The following is a 17,636-nucleotide window of genomic DNA, read 5'->3' as shown; positions in this document are numbered from 1 at the left end:
AATCTTTCTAAAAACCCAATGAGATGAGTCCTTCTATTAGGTCTATTTTGCTAATGAGGAAATTGGAAGTCTGGGAGGTCAAAGTGCCTAAGGTGATGCAGTGAGGAAGTGACCCATTGGAGAGAAATCGACCCCTGGTCTGACTCCAGGGTCACCGCCTTTTCCTGACACTGGGTCTGTCTGGTGGGTATGCGGAGATGGGTGAGGGCGAATCCAGGACTCCATGAAATGTGCTCTAAAGGGTGGCCTCTTCCCCTCTACAGTCAGTTCTAGAATAAATGCACCTTCAAACACTTTCCTTGTTTCCCCTCTGGCTCAGAGAATGATATACTGACAACTTTCAGTAAGAACCCTGTGTATAACTAGAGGAGAGAAATAAAAGCAGGAATGAGAGAATTGGAATTAAGAGGATAAACACAGGCCAGCGTTTCAGACACACCTCTCAGTCTCTGCCACAGCCACCTTCCATTCTTGGCACATCTTGTCGTCCGACTTTGGACTGATTCTCCCACCTCCCCCACCATCAGTCTGGTGCAAGTCATCACCAGCTTTTGACCAGACCGATGCAGGAGCCTCCTACATGGTCAACCTGCATGCAGCCTTGGTCCCTGATATATCACATGGCACCCAGAAGGATGCTGTAAAAACCTAAGTCAGGTCATCCCCCTGTTCCCTCGCCCTCCAGGGCTCTTGAGTCAGCACACAGTTGCTCCCTAGTTCCTCGGTCCTGGAGGCTTGGCGGCTGCCTGTCCTTAGGTCAGGACCCCTCACCACGCCCCCTGGCGTCCTTGCTGCCGGCCAACCCCTGCTTGCTCCAGGCTGGCACTGTCAGCCATGCCTGCAGTTGCCTCCCCCCACCCGCCGTGGTGCACGGCCACACTTCTCTGCCTGCCACTTCACTCAGAACCCAGTTGCAATGTCACTTCCAGAGAGGCCTTTCCTGGCCATCTCATCCAAGACGGGCGCACCCTCCCCTCGTGCCTCGTCCCCTGCCTTCTTTTTCAGTCTCTCCCTGGCACGTAGAACGTGCTGGCATGATGTGATACAGGCACCTCTGCTCGCTTGTCTGTGACCTGTCTGCCACACGAGATGGAAGCTTCAAGAAGGCAGGCCTTTTGTCACCTTGACTCAAAGCTCCAGGTCCGGCACCTTCCACAGTCCCCGGTGCACAGCAGACCTTCAGTAACACTGGTTAAATAAAAAACCCAAGGCAGGCAGCAAAAATTCCCAAATGCTCGCTGCGATCCCAAATCTCTTTGTCCTGAGATAGACCTTAACAGGCACCAGCCAGCCTCCCTTCCGGGACCCTCTCCCGGACACTTATCTGAAGGTGACAATTACAAAGTGGAGAAGGCGTTACCAGGAAACAGCCTGTAGCCTTCTCCTGTTAGCTTAACAACCCCTAAGCTTTGCCGCCTTGGGCCCGAGGGGATGAGCGCAGGTCTGCGGTGGGGGAGGGTGCCTTGCCAAACCCTGGGAGGCTGGGAGCATCTGGAGGCTGCAGGCACCTGGAGAGCGGAGGGAGAGGTCAAGCTCAGGGGTCAGAAATAGGGATTCCGCAGCCCCTTCACCAACATCAGGGACGCTCCCTCTGGGGGTTTTGGCTTAACGAGGAAGTCTACTAACCCGTATTATCAGCAAGCATTATCTATAAGATGGCTAAATAATAGTTACTGCAGAAAAGGTGAAATCACTGCTCTTCACATGAAGGCAGGTGATGTCGTGATGAACATAATGCAAGTTTATTCCTGAAATCACTGTCTTTTTGTCATTAATATTTTTAAATTGATAAATATTCAAAGGCAGTTAGGATCGTGAGCAGTACGGAGGTCTGCCAAAAAATTTTAGATGTGCAAAAGAGATCCTTCTGCTCAAAAGTAATTAATTAGTATACAAAGTAACACGCTAATTAAAGTATTCATTTATTTACAGCCTCATTTATTCATTCATCAGGAAATACTTATTTAGTGCCTAATAGGTACCAAGGACTAATTCAAGTGCCTAGATTTTTCCTGGAATCCCTACAGAAAAAAAAATGACAACAGGAAGAAGGATAAAAACATGCGTTTATTTAAAAAGATCCTCCTTGTGTGCCAGGGACTGTGCCAAGTGTTTTCTCTACATCCCATCACCTACTCGTCCCGACCACCATGGGAGGTGAGCTATATCGTGTGCCCATTTGACAGATGAGGACACGGAGGTGCAGTGAGGTGAAGGAACTCCCCTGGAAACCCGCTGGTCAGTTAAGTAGGGAAGAACTGCAACTGGATCCCAGATTTCCTTGGCTCTGCACATTTGCTTTTCAACAGCCTCACCTATGTGGTTCACCCAGCACCAGGCGATCCCTCCATAATGGCCGGGCTGGTGTTTTTATCTCCACATGCCACCTCCATCGTTCTGAGCATCCTATTCACCATCACTGAAGGGCCAGGTGGGCAAACAGACCCAAATCCACTACCGCCTTTGAAATAGTGACTGTGAAATGTTCTATTGATAACCCAAATGGATCACATCACTTCCCTTTTGGAAACTCTCCATCCCATCACATTGAGAACCCTATCGAGAAGGTCACACAAGATCTGCCCCTGCCTACCTCCCCCCATCTTAACCTGCTCTGCCCACAGTGGGCTCCCACGTATTCCTCAAACATACAAGTCAGTTCTGGCCTTACATGCTTACTCCTTGGAATGTTTCTCCCAGATCCGTGCTTGGTTAGCTCCTCACTTTTGGTTTAGGTCTGATCAAGTGTTAGCACCTGAGGAATACCAGTCCTGACCACTCTCTATATAAAAAGGGAAACTTACCATCCTTCTTTACTCCATTAACCCCAACTGATTTTTATGAAATGCAGTTAGAACTATTTAGTATTTTATATTTATTTGTTGATTTGCTCTCTGGTCTTACTCACAAGAATATGAGCTGTGTGAGGGCAGGGGCTTTTCCTACTGTGCTATCCCAGCACCTAGCTCAATGCCTGGTAGGTAGTAGGTGAACATCGATTGAATGAATGAATGCGTAAACGCACATACATACACACGAAGGAACACTCAAGAAAAAACCGACTTCATATACAAGAGAGGACCCGAGATTCGATTTGGTGATGTCACTAAAAGCAGCATCCTCTGTCAGCGTTCTCAATAACCTCCCTGCAGGCTTAGACATCACAACGGATGCAGAGAAAGAATAATAGGAGCTGGGTCCCTCCTTGGCAAATCACTATAGCTATTCTAGATAAAATATCACAATAGATTAAGGGTCTGGGCTTTGGAAGCAAAGAGTTTAAAACCCAGTGTGGCCACTGCATGACCTTGAATGAGTTGCTCTGCAGGTTTCTCAGAGCCCCATCAGTAAAATAGGGATTACACTAGCATCTGATGCATAGGAATGTTGTAAGGATAAAACTTGGCTCAGATGTCCCCTCCAGGACAAGTGTCCCCTGACTATCCACACCTGCCATGCCAAACTCCCACTCCCCAACTTTTGCTTTTATAAATCTACTGTCATCATGAAAATTATCTTTTTTTTTCTTTGTTAATTTACTTGCATGTTTTCTAGCTTCCCCCTCCTGGAGGGTAAGATCCCCAGGGATCATATTCTTCCTATTAATCCCTCCTGGGGATGCAGGTGGCCAGAACAGACCCTGGCGCAAAGTAGGAACTCAAGAAAATAATTTCTGTTTAAATAACGGGAGTATATGAAGCACTTGGAAAAGCGCCTGGTATATAATATACACTTACCTAGTGGCAGATATGGTTATTACTGTTGGTGTTATAGTTGTTGTTGCTAGTGTTATAATTACTATCTTTGGGGAAAGAAACTTTTTTTTTGAGCTGGCGCAGGGCTCCAACCAGCCCAGTATGAGTCAGCCTCAGAAGAGGCTAAAACACTCTTTAATGACTGTATTTCCAGTTTTAAAAGCCAAAATGCACCCAGGTCTGATTTCTTTCAAACCCCGACCCCCTTTCATGGTCTGGCCATTCAGGGTAAAGACACACTACCACTGTCAGGTTTGACCCCTAAGAGTTTCAGGGTACTTTCTCAGCCCAAGGCTCGTATAATCCTTTCAAAAACCCGGGCCTTAAGAAGAACTATGACGACCCCCATCTTATAGGTTGGAAAGTTGGGGGGTGGGGGGGGCAGAGATTTGAGCGGCTTGTCCAAGTCTACAAGGCAAAGAAAAGAAGTAGACCTAGGGACTTGAACTTGGGTCATTCTGACTCCTGAGCTCATATTATTATCCCTGAAGTAAGGTTTCTCTCTGGAGCTTGCCCAGGACCGCATAACAAGTGTGGGCAAAACTGTAAGCAGAACCCAAGTCACTTGCTCCTGTTCTAGGGCTCCATCCACAATCTCAAACCTAATCTCTGGAGGGAAAACAAAGAGAAGCACAAAGCTATGTACTCAACTTTCTAATAAAGGAAACTAGCCGAAGGCAACTCTGATATAAAACATGCTTATAGCTTTTCATTTTGGCATTTCTTCTGTACCAAATGGTACCGAACGCCTAGAGTAGATTCACCTCTTTTCTACAGCATCATCTTGACCCAGAAGCTATTCCTATCTCCCCTGGGGTGTGAGAGAGAGAGGCTTCTAAATTACTGGAAAATTCTAAGAATCTGATAAATTCAAGTGATTTAAAGTAAGCCCCTTGCAGTTTATATAGAAATATTTATATGCCATTGCTCTGGCTTACACAAGTCCTTTCTCCCTATAGAACACCTTGACCTTCTGCTTCCTTTTTCTATCGTCCACGTCACCAGGTTTCATGGATTTTTCCTGATGCAGGAAAGCATGAGGGAAGTTTCTTCCAAATTCATTACAAACAGAATGGCCGCTGACAACTGTTTTTATCTCCTTCTGCCCTTTGTAACTATTTTCATTAAAAACAATAACCATACTCTGCCCACCTTAGTATGTAAACTGTGTAATTTCCATAGAAATGACTTAGATGTAGCTTTAAGAAGAAAGTGCAGGGGTGATTTCGGAGTATTCATTCAGTTCTGAAAGCACTCAACTAATTAAGACCAGTGATCTTAATTTTTGTACTAACAGAAACTGCAGAACGCTGCCTTTTTTTTTTTTTAACCCACCTTAGCGGCTAGCCGCTTTATGGAAACATGAGGTTTTTCCTTTAGCATAAATGGACACTACAGCTTTTCAATTAAATTAGTCTTTGGAGACAGATGCAAAAGAGCTAAAAAGCTCCTTAAAAATCTTCCCTGCTCCACTGCCTCTCATGTGCCAAGGGAGATGTGTAGTTAAAATGCAGTGCTATCTTCTTCTTACCCTGCCGAACAAAGTTTTGGATCCTGAACCCTGAGTGAGCTATAATAGAAAGCCTGTTGAGATCTGCTTTTAGTTTGCATGCCCACTTTTGGTTTTCTAAAGCTCTTTTTTTTTTTTAAAGGGACGTGTAATATAATGCCCTATATCTTTGTACATCTGGAGAGAACTTTATTAGACCCTGTTTCAGGTTGGGTACTAGGTATGATGATACTGAAACTGTTGTGTTTTTGTTTTTGTTTTAAATAACACAGATGGAAAGAGCACTCTTACTTTGAGAGAAAAATTCAAGACAAAAACTTTCAAATATGATCCAGGTTTTTTTTTTTTTCCCCTGTGTGATTTCTCTAAATGCATTATCTCTAAAACTTTTGCATTGTGTATTTATTTCCCTGTTGTTAAGCAAAATAATGCTGATATATTAATAATAGGATTATCTGGCCGTGCCTCCTGCATTGTAATTTCTAAAATTTTCAACAGTTTTAGGCATTGCTTTGGCATCACAAAGTATTGGAGGATGCCCAGAAGACATCTTTTTCCGCAGAGGAAATGCAAAAGATTCAGAGAGGCAACAGCCGAAAATTCTGAAAATTCTTCATAACTATTTTAATGACTTTCAAATCTCTCCCAATTATTTTATCACTTCACCCATGGAATTTGCTTTGGAAACAAATATATCAGCAATTCCCACTTGCTCTCAGAGGCCGTTTCTGTGTGTCTGTGGATGTAGGCAATGTCCTCAGAGGGGACCTAAGTCCTACACCTTTCTCAGCAGGAACACAGCCACACTGCTGTGGACCCTCCAGGCCAGCGTCCAAGTTCGATGCCAAATCATGTGTTTACAGAGACACTTTCCTGTGAGTTTGTGGACAGAGTCCTGAAGTGGACATTTGGGCTCTAAAGTATCTAATTTTTATTATTTCTTGAAGACCAGCATCTCTTGACACTCCCTCTCAATGTCATCCCCAGCCCTGAACCTAAAACAAGTTCTTAAAACAAGTGACTGAAAGGTCAGTAGTACAGAAAAAAATGAAAGAGATGGTAAATCCAGCGAAAATCGGGTTATGTGATAGAAGCCGATAAATATACGGGGTGTGTGTGTGTGTGTGTTTTTTCTTACTGCAATATCCAGGCAATCAAGCAAACCCTCTGAACGAGTTTATTTCTTATGTGGTTCGAATGACTAAGCTCATTTATAATCAAAGAGCTGCTCACCAAAGGTCACCCTAAGGAACAGGAGAATTTCTAACTTTAAATGAAATTTATAAAACTTAAAATGATAAAAATATATATATAAAAATTGTTACAAATTACTCAAAGAGGGTTATAAAAACCTCTTCCGGGATGAACAGGCTCTAAGGAGGCAGGAGGCTGAGATCTCCCTGGTACAGACGACAGGAAAATATACTCTGTATTTGTCACATTAGAAAATGAAAATAAATTTCTCCCGAGTAAATAAAAATATAACAGCATTCTCAACTTGCAAAGCAATAAAATTCTTTGTGTGCCAAGCTTCTTTTAATACCACTGTAATTTTTTTATAAAAGTCGCTCAATTTGATTGTAATTAAATATGTAATGAAAAAGCACTGCTTCAGGGAAGCGATGCAAGACACTCTCTGTTAATGTATTTCCAACTGACTTTGCATCAAACGAAAATGATACTCTGTGTATGCCTGGTCTTAATAGAGAATTTGTTAGGCAATTCTGTGCTTTTTAAAGGGAACTTGGGTGGATGCAAGCACGCCTTTGAAATAGTGGCTGAGTCTTCCCAGACCATGACATACCTAAATAAAATTGATGGTACGCATACAGTGATGGAAGGGATCTACTCTGGTCATTTAACTCGTGTCAGCTAATTACAGACCCAGCACAAACAAGAACAGGTTTCCTTCCTGCCTGATTTTCTGAAGCTGAGCTGCAGGGATGAGCAGAAGGGTATCGCTTCACACAGCCTTACATAATGCCAGGCTCAGTGCCCCTTTAAAACCTGCTCAACTGAGAGTACAATCCCCAAGCCACTGGGAAGATAAATAGATCAACCCAGGTATTATCCAGTTGGAGAAATTCCGTCAAATGCGTGAGAAGTCACCTGGGATGAAATGAAAGCATAAGCCTCCATTGGAGAATGTGACAAAAGGCAAGATGCTTCCAGGGACAAATCAGTTAAAGATGCCTAGGAGGTATTTGTTGGGTGTGAAGTTTTCCCAAACGGTAGAATTGAGGTGAATGGGAGACAAATCAAGGTAAGGTGGTAGAAAAATAAATGCACAGTAGTTCTGAGGAATGTTTCTACGACCTCCTTAAAAGTAGCCTCCAATCTCCAACCCCCAAGCCTCAAGAAGATTTTCATCACGCAGAAGTTTCTCAGAGCCCTCTCTCCCTCACCTACTTTCCACTAGAACTCCCTGTCACTTGCAATCTGCTGATTAGGGCTAATGTATTGTGTCCTGATATGGCAGATTAAAAATGAAATCAATAAATGCCTAAAACAAATGGGCTTTTGAGATGTCCCATTCAATCTGGGTCTTTAAGGGTGAGGTGAGAGGTGGGAGAAGGAAATCAGGAGGGGAGTAGGGAAGGGACCACTTAAGTAATCAATTTCCATCCAAAAGGCTCTGTGCAGGATGTAATTTCGTGGGACCTGTCCTTCCTTTTTCAGGGATTTGCCTTAAATAACAAGAAGAGCCAGAACAGTTCATGCTGCTGAACCCCTCTGGGGGTGTGTGTGTTTATTTTTTCCATTCATCTGTTAAAACCATACCGTTTGGGTAAGTGAATGGGGTCTATAGCACACGGTATTTAAATCTTCAAGATGTGAACTTATCTTTCTGAAGTATATTTCAACAAAGTGAGAGTGCCAGGGTCCCAGACTCCACCCCAATTCCTATTCCCTGGAATCCCATCCCATTTGCCAGTAAATTAAAGGTAAACTTCACCCTGCACTGCCTGCCCCTCCCCGCCCTGCTGGTAGAGATTGCTGAGACCTCCCTGGCTCACCCAGGCACCGCTCTCATGAGGCTGAAAAGGAGATCGCTGGGGTCAACTCTGCTCCATTGCAGGATTCAGAACTGTCCCTGCTGAATATGTTTCCCATGTAAATAAACTATGCCATTAAGGTGCAAATTGCAACTTTTAAGTAATGATTGCTAATAGTCTAATGTTTACTGCCACACAAGGACATTCATGAAAACAAAATCTGCATTATTCATCTCCATATTAAATAAACAAAATAAATTGAGGGAGCTGTTCTTCCCTGCAAGACTTTCCTCAGATCTGGATTATCAGATAGTTTATGAGAGTCAACAAGAAGGAAACATTTAATCTCTTTGGGCTGGCAGAAGCAGAATCCTATAACTTATGTATACATTCGATATTCACAAGCCCGAAGATTTTGCATTCTATTACACTTGGCTGGCATTACATAAAAACAATAGTTCAGGGTGGTAAAATACAATATATGTATTACACATGTCTGTGTACAGAGGCTGTGGCAGATTGTAGAAAATAGAAGGGTTTGCAGTGTAAGTCTGCAATTTTAAATTTTTAACTACTATGCATCCTGCAAAATACAAACAAATCAAAACACTGCTCTGTTTTATTTTACCTTTCTGCCATCTTCTCTACCTGCCCTAAAATGGATAGGGGGAAAAGATGCTGATAGAAAATTCTGCAATATTTTCAGGTAAAAGTGGATGCATTTTAGTAGCGAGTGAAATATACATCCAAGGAAGCGAGCACACACACACACACACACACACACACACACACAAATCCCTGGGGTACTATAGGCTGTTTTCTGAACTTTTTGTCTTGCCCAAAGTAATAGTATGATGGAATAGCATAGCTGTAGAAAGCCAGGAAGAATGACATTTCAGAGGGAAATGTTCTGACTTAGCTGTTTCCTTAAAGAGAACTGCCTACCTCACATCCCTTCCCCTAAAAGGGGGGGGGGGGGAGGTGGCAGAACGTAACATATAAAGACTGAGATTTCCCATCACTTATAATATCATCTTGTTCATTCTATCTGCATACCTGCTTTATTAGAAAGTTCTGTAACTGATTCCTTGAAACATGGAACTTAAAACTAATAATGCAAAGGAATCAAATTGCCTCGAACAGTTCTTGGGAAAGAGTCTCAGCTCTGATTCACTCACAGGCTTTTTCTATCTTACATTATTCATTAATCAAGCTAGAAATCAAGCTTTCAACATCAGTCCATGGGAGTAATTACTTACAGTTGTGCATTGTGTTTAATTTCAGGCAGTGATAAAAGTTAGTATGGCCACCATCCTAGAACCCACCTTGTTCTTTTCCCTGGTTGTCAACTGGCTCAAGACTCCCAAAGTGGCTAACTTTACTTGTGAATCACCACCTCAGCTAACACAGAGGACGGCATCGGTGACTTTGGAGGAAAGAAAACTTGCATGAAAAAATATCTGTTTTACTAATATGTGATCAAATAAATACTGTACGAGGGGCCTCGTTGTATACAATATGAATCACTCCCTTTCAGCTCCACCAGGCTTTCCCCTTTTTTCAGTGAAAATAAGAAAGCCATGAAAACAAACATATAAAGACATTAGGCATACAATAGGCCAGAAAACTGAAACTGCAGTCTCAACTTTCTAACATACACGCACATACACACACAAACTACAGTAAATAGACAAGCCAGTTCCAATAGATATGAGCTTAATGAAAATGATCTAATTTAAATAATGTGATACAGCATTATGTTACGTACACCTGGATCCTCATTGATCAGAGGATAATTATAATCAAAGTAGTGCAATTCTGAGCAATGCACTTTTTATAATGAGCTTACCAAAGGAGACATGTCCAGTCATTCTGGTAATTTAAATTACTGCCTAGTTGTTGATGGCCTTTACCGGAACAACAAGGGGGTGGGGGGGAAAAAGAGTAATTTTCAGGGCAGTATTACTTCTTGCTGGACTGTTGCCCAGGGTTCTCTTTTGGGACAATAAGGACGTTATCTCTAATAATCTAGCTACACGAAAACTTGGGTTGCCAGAACTCGAAGGAGCACGCTTACTTTTCCTGGGTCTAGAAGGCCAGTGCACACCCCAACGCTGTCAGATTGCAAAGCAATCTAAGTTGTTTTTTTTTTTTTTTCAATAAGTGAGTTAAATGTAGACAGGGACAGGGGCAGGGGCAGGAGGGAGAAACTGTTTTCAAAAGAGGTAGCCAGAGTTGAGAAAAGTACACCTCACTGACTAGGCAAGTTCTAAATATACACAGCACTGAAAATATTTTAATTATTTTGCTCTTAGGGAAACAGTTGGAAAATACATGAATCAAAGTTTTATAAATGATATTTCCGCATGCAATTTGAACCAATCTACGCATGGTTATGGAAGCAATTCTGAGCTCTGAAGGGAAGATAATTGTGGATATTTCAAAGCACATGGACTGCCATTCAGGCTGGAATCAGGCCATGATGGAGGATGAGCTTGGTGGTCCAGCATGTTCAGACACAAACACCCACTTTGCCCAGATTTGTAACTAACTTTGGATTTGTTCTAAGGGTGGCTTTACAAAGTTTACAAAAGTGTTCCACTGAACTTCTCTCTAATGTTTCGCTCATACAACAGAAGGAAATGTGTTGTTGGGTCTGCAGAACACCAGCCTTAATGGATGCCGCCTAAAGCATGAGGGTAAAGACAGAGACAGGGGGAAAGACTTCAGCTTTTCGCTAAAGCCCTGATTCAACTAAAGGACACAAAGAAATAAAAACGCCCACATTAAAAGCCAAACAAGATAATAATTGTGCATGTCTGGCTCTGAATCTAGAGGGCAAGGCTTGCGTCACCGGCACTCTGAGTTACCATGGTGAGTGATTTATTGATATATATCAAGAATGAATAGATCAAAGGCAGCGAGATGACAGGTGATCAATCAAATGTCAAATCAAAACTAGCAATCAAGTGGAAAGCTGATTTTTCAGTGGGTGGGTCTGGCAGGAGAAAAATGAACTTTCATATTACACTTCCGAGAAACAAAACCCCAGCATACTATTAAAAAAGCAATTAAGCAACCCAAAAGAAAAAAAAATCCTTTAGAAGGTCTATTGTACTGATCCATTAACCTGTTCCTCTCTTTTTTGCAGGGAGAGAGGGGGGCTGGTAAGGAAGGATTCAGATGGGATACCATACAAATCAATTTACAAAGTTTGCAACTCTCTCTGGGCAAAGAAAATCCAGAGCTGTTTCAATGTTCTCCTGGGTCTTCCCCCCCCCCCCCCTTTTTAAAAGAGAAAGAGTGTTGAGTAGATTTCCAAGCATATTTAGAAAGCATATTCAAAGGTTCATTCCTTTCCTGGGGTGGTTTTTTCCACCTTGGCGGTCAAAGTTAAACTTTCATTGCCTGCCCCAAAGCCAGCCTGCAGCCCAGGGCTTGGGCATGCCTCACACTTCAGCGCCCCAAACCCCAGCGAGAGGAGTCGCTGTCCCTTGAGGCCAGAAGCCACTGGCACTGACCACGCGGAGGGATGCAGGGGCGGAAGGACGGTCTCCCTACCCCGCACCCCAAATCCTCAACCCAACTTTGGCCGGAGAGGCAAGAAACAGACTGGGAGAAAGTTAGGGGTGGGGTAGAGGGTGGAGGAAAAAAAGTTTAAGGAGGGAAGGCTTGGTGGGATAGCTTCCCCCCCACCCAACCGGAGCCTGCAAAGGGGAGGATTTGGGAGATGGAAGAAGGCGAGAGAGAGAGAGAGAGAGAGAGAGAGAGAGAGAGAGAGAGAGAGAGAGAGAGGGGGGGGGGTTATTCGTGGGGCAGAGAGGGGCGCCCAGAGCGAACTCCCCCCCGCGGCTCGGGGGGTGGCGTCCTGGGGCACCCGGGGGCTAGGAGGGCGGGCGAGGAGCTCGGCGCGCCGGGCAGCCCCGAAGCGGAGCCGGTTCTCTTACCTGCCGCCCGCTTGGGTGCCTGCTGTTTCCTCCTTGGCATCGCTCTACTTCGCTCCAGTCCCACTTCTGGCGCCCCAGCCCCGAGCCGCGCGCGGGGGCCCGCTGCTCTCTCGCCTCTCTGGGTCTCCTCCGCCTCCTGCCCGGTGGCTCCTAGGGCGTCACTCGGCCTCTGTCCCCCTGGCGATCCCCCCTGCAACTCCTCCACCACGGGCCAGAGACCCCCCTCTCTGGGTGGCGGACACGGGTGGCTTGTGCCGGCTGGTTTGAAGTAGAGGTTGGTTCTGCCTTGTTTGTTTGTTTGTTTGTTTTGGATTTTTTTTCCTCTCTCTCTCTCTCTTTTTGTTTTTGCTTTTTGGAAATTTTTGGTGTCTGTTGAGACACTTGATTTCTTTATTAAACATCCAAGACCGCGTTCGGATGGAAGGGACGAGGGGCGCACACACGCCACACGCACACGCGCGCGTAAAGATAAGGAAAAAAAAAGGCAATCCTGGGAAGGTAGTGGTTTCTTCTTCTTTTTCTTCTTCTTCCTTCTCCTCTTTCCCTCCTCCTCCTCCTCCTCCTCCTCCACCTCCTCCTCCACCTCCTCCTGCTCCTCTTCCTCCTCCTCCTCCTCCTTCTCCTCCTCCTCCTCGCCGGTCTCTATGGCGGATTCGCGCTGGGGGAGAGAGATCACTCACTGTAGGTTTGTGGCTGCTGTCAGATCCCCGTCTGTGAGTGATATGCGAGAGGACAGGAGCGGGTTTGGGAAAGACAGAAAATCTGGAATTCACTCACTCACACACACTCACACTCACACACACACACAGACACACACACAGACACACACTCACACACACGCACGCACTCGCGCTTCCTCTCACACACACTCACACCCCCCACATATGCGCACACACACACACACACGCACACTCACACACTCACACACACAAGACAGGGCGAGGCGATGCCAGCAAACATCGATCCCGCTGAACAAACTGAACATTAACAAACTCCTCCTCCTCCTCCTCTCCCCGCGACCTGATGACAGGGAGAAATTTACTCCCCAGCCGCAGAGCGCCAGGCAGAGGGAGTCTATTAAAGGGACAGTGTCCCGCCAGGGAGAGGGGCTGGGGGGCGGGGACCCAGCGCGCCCACCCCAGGCTCCTCGAGGCGCCCCCCTCGCTGGGGCGAGGACGTGCCCACTGGCTCAGGGACACCCCTGCGGGGGTGGGGGTGGGACGGGCACGGATGCGGGAGGAAAGGGGGCAGGGTGATGGCTAAACTCCGCAGCTGGAAAGGGAGCTCCGGGGGGCCAGGTGAGCCCACCGGCAGTGCCATTAACAATACTTGTTAGGAAGGTGAGAACTTAGGTCTGCTTTGGGCGGGGAAGGGGGAGGGCACCTTGTCCATCAATGACCTCCATCCTCCAAGTCTCTTAATCTGACAGGGGAGATGTCCTCCCCACCCCCACCCCCACCCTAAGTTTAACGCCCCTGACCCTCCCACCTTCCTTCTATTTGGTGGATGGTCAGAAAAAAAACCCTCCCATCTGCCTCCTTGATAGTTGAATCACATATTCTCTCTGTTTAAATAGTATTTATTCAACACCTACTATGTGCCTATTCTGGAGACACAGCAGCCTTAGAGAAAGGGAAGCTCCTGGCCCTCTTCGTGTTTCTATTCTAATGGGGGCACAGAAATGTCACTCTCAGATATCCAGTCTTTGCATAAATGTCACTTTCTCCCATAGGTCTACCTTACTTAAAATTTTCACACACACACACACTCCCTATCCCGTTTCTCTATTTTATCTTTTTCCACTGGGCTTATCAATATCATATATATTATAGTTTTCTATTTTGTTTATTGGCCTAGTTCCTAGAATATAAGCTCTGCTGGGAAGAGGGCTTTTGCCTCTTTTGTTTGCTGTTCTATCCCCAGCGATGGTAAGGGACAAGACATACAGTAGGTGCCCAATATAATATTTGTTGAATGAATGAAAAGTAAGCAAGCAAATAAACAAGATAATTTCCGAGTGATAAGCTCCACGAAGATGTTAAAATAGGGCCCGTGACAGCGTCTGAAAGAGGGGGTAGCCCTAGTCAATGCGGGAGACCCCACTGGAGCTGAGATCGATTGCAGCCAACATGTGATCGTTGAGCCAGGCGTGGGCCCAGGTGCTGGGGACACGGTCAAACTGGGACCCTGCCCTCAGGGAACTCTCCTTCCAGTGGTAGAGACAGACAAAGGGGCAAGTGATGTGTGATGGGGCAGGAGGTGTACTTAGGAGGGGCAATTAACCTGGACATGGAAGCAGGGAGGATGGTTTCCAGGCAGAGCCTCCTGGGGAAGAGTCAAGTCTAAGCTGAGTCCTAAACACGGAGGAGTTAGGCAAGAGGGAAGCTCAGAGAGCCAAAGCCTTAGAATAAGAGGGCAGGCATGGCCTCATTCTTCCTAGTCAGGGCTCTGGCTGCCTGCACCCAAATCCCCTGAGGCCCTTGTGAAGATGCACATTCCTAGGCCTTACCCTAGAATAAAAGGATCTAACCCTAGCTCCATTGACATTTGGGGCCATAATTCTTTGTTGTGGAAGCTGTTTTGTGCAATATAGAGTGTTTGGCAGCATCCCTGGCCTCTGCCCATCAGATGCCAGACCCTCCCACCCCACTTGTGTCAACCAAATTGTCTCCAGACATCGCCGCATGTTCCCTGGGGGCCAAATGGCCCCCCGGTTGAGGACCACTTCTCTAAACCTTCTAACTCAGAAACTTTTGGAACAGGGCTTAGGGAATCTGAGTTTTGAGCAAGTGAGTCTCCTGCTCACTCCAGTGTGAGAACTTCTGCTAAAAAAGCCTTCGTTCTTTTGGAGCCAGACATATCCAACGTTGCTAACTATAAAGCAAACTCAAGCTTAAATATTTTATAACTTAGGGATTCAGGGTGTGGCACTGTTACATGGTCATTGTGTTGGGGTTTCACCTATGTCTACTCCTCACTACCTGCCCCCCAGCCATGTACCCACCATGATGAAGTCCGGCCCAGTATAATCGGGCCACCTCCCACTTACAACCGACCCACCTACCACCTTTGCCCTCACTCGTGGGGAATGACCTAGGGTGACCCGTTCCACAGATATTTTTCTGAACAGTTCTTTTGGGAGCTATAGGAAACCTAACTTTCCCCATCCTCCTAGTCACATGTTACCATCACATTTGCAAAGTGCTGTTTCATCTTTTTTGTTACTGTTTTATCACTTTTAACATCCCCATGCGGGAGGCACATGCTCATTTATTCCTCTCATGTATGGGATACAAGTTATTAACTCATCGGCCCTCAATCACCCAACTGGCCTCCACCCATGACCAACCCCACCCAACCCCAGCCTAGTCCTGAGGCAACTGAGGCACAGAAGGCCCTGCTGCCGAGTTGACAATGTCAGCAAAAGGGTGTTAATTCTAATTAATTCTAATTTCCTCCCACACCTTTCCAGAGAGCTGTGCCAGGGACCACAGCTTCATCAGTAAAACCCTCAGTCCTGTTGCCTGGGGACCACAGCTATAGGAACAGGAAGTACAAAGCCTGGGACTGCAGTGAACACACCAGTGAGTCTCCCCTGGAGGAGCCCCGTGCCCATGGACTGGGTGTTTGCACTACATTCTATAATTTTTTAAAAAGATTTTATTTACTTATCTGAGGGAGAACAAAAGCAAGAGAGATCACAGAGGGAGAGGGAGAAGCAGACTCCCCGCTGAGCAGGGAGCCTGATGTGGGGCTCAATCCCAGGACCCTGAGATCATGATCTGACCCGAAAGCAGATGCTTAACCCACTGAGCCACCCAGGCACCCCTACATTCAATCATTTAACAAGCATCTAGTGTGTTAGTTAGGTGCCAGGCATTGCCCCAGGTACAGGAGCTGCTGGGATGCATTAAGATAGGATCCCTGCCTTCAAAAAGCTTCTGTGAAAATGACATCCCAAAGATTTGGAACTGGGAGAGAAGGAATTTGGGGGCTGGGCCCAGCTTTGGAGAGGATCAGGAGGGAAATGGGCCAGACTAGCTGACTTTGGGCTACAGAATCTTTCTCTGCCTCTCTCTCTCTAGGATTCTTCTCTGAATTGTACTTACAGTCTCACATTAATTTGTATTTTTTCCCCCTACTGCTACTATTGTAGACTATTTAGCTTGGTTATCAGCAAGGAAGATTTTGTCTACCCCAGTTGGATGCATAACACAATGGTACCCAGATACTGTTCAGTGGCGTAGACATGACATTGAAAAACATGAATCGCATAGTGAAAAGGTTATTCCCTTTACGTTCTCTTTCAATCTGAGAACGTCTCAGTTTGGTGCTAGTGCGTCTTTCATGCCTAACAATTGCTAACTTTTCTTTCTCAACCAAGAAACCACAGATCTCAGGCTTAGAAGCTTGGGAGGGGCAAGAGTTACCTGGCTAGACTTTTAAAAAATGGTTTGTTTTAACTGAGGGTTGCTGGAGTGGGGGGTGGGGTGGGAGGGATGGGGCGACTGGGTGATAGACACTGGGGAGGGTATGTGCTCTGGTAAGCGCTGTGAATTGTGCAAGACTGTTGACTCTCAGATCTGTACCTCTGAGACAAATAATGCAATATATGTTAAGAAAAAAAAAAAAAGAAGAAGAAGAAGAAGAAGGTAGCAGGAGGGGAAGAATGAAGCGGGGGAAATAGGAGGGGGAGACGAACCATGAGAGACGATGGACTCTGAAAAACAAACTGAGGGTTCTAGAGGGGAGGGGGGTGGGAGGATGGGTTAGCCTGGTGGTGGGTATTGAGGGCACATTCTGCATGGAGCACTGGGTGTTATGCAAAACAATGAATCATGGAACACTACATCTAAAACTAATGATGTAATGTATGGGGATTAACATAAGAATAAAAAAAAGATAAAAAAAAGAAGTAAAATGCTATGTTGGCTATAATTAAAAAAAAATGGTTTGTTTTTATTGAATTCACTCTATGGTTCCCTCTCTCTTAGCAGAAGATACTGCTCTCCATTTATGGTAGCAATTTAGAACTTGATATAATCTATGGGTTTTAAAAATAAATACAGTTAAGGAATGATAGAGGATAAATAATGGTTCACGGGGGGTGTGGAGATGGCAAAATGGGAGAAGAGTGGTACAGGCATGACTAGAATTTGCAAAATACTTCGCCAAACCACAGACTCTGGCACTTTTGGAAACTTCTTCCAAGGGCTGGCAGCTTAGAATAATACTATGTTTGGGTCTCCAGGGAAGTAGCATCCTCAGATCTAACACTCAAACTCTGGGATGTGTAAAGGCATGAATTGATTGGAATGAGTCAACTGTATCTTCTAGAACACTGATTCCCACACTGGCTCAACGTCAGAATCACCTGGGGATTTTTTTCTGAAGATAAAGAGGCGCAGGCGCCACCCTAGAATTACTG

General features: G+C 45.4%; 1 protein-coding gene across 1 annotated transcript in view; it reads right to left on the bottom strand.

The window, feature by feature from the left end:
- TSHZ2 (teashirt zinc finger homeobox 2) overlaps positions 1-12,567 on the bottom strand; it is a 263,305-nt gene extending 250,738 nt beyond the window's left edge. The window contains 1 exon segment of the mRNA XM_021677895.2: positions 12,209-12,567. Within this exon segment, the coding sequence (XP_021533570.1) occupies positions 12,209-12,248 (40 nt within the window). The 5' untranslated portion in view covers positions 12,249-12,567.
- Between the last annotated feature and the right edge of the window lie 5,069 nt (positions 12,568-17,636).

This window comes from Neomonachus schauinslandi, chromosome 10, assembly GCF_002201575.2.
Source record: "Neomonachus schauinslandi chromosome 10, ASM220157v2, whole genome shotgun sequence".
In the NCBI taxonomy this organism is placed as follows: Eukaryota; Metazoa; Chordata; class Mammalia; order Carnivora; family Phocidae; genus Neomonachus; species Neomonachus schauinslandi.
The sequence above is the reverse complement of the archived record's forward strand: the minus strand, read 5'-3'. Positions and strand labels throughout refer to the sequence as shown.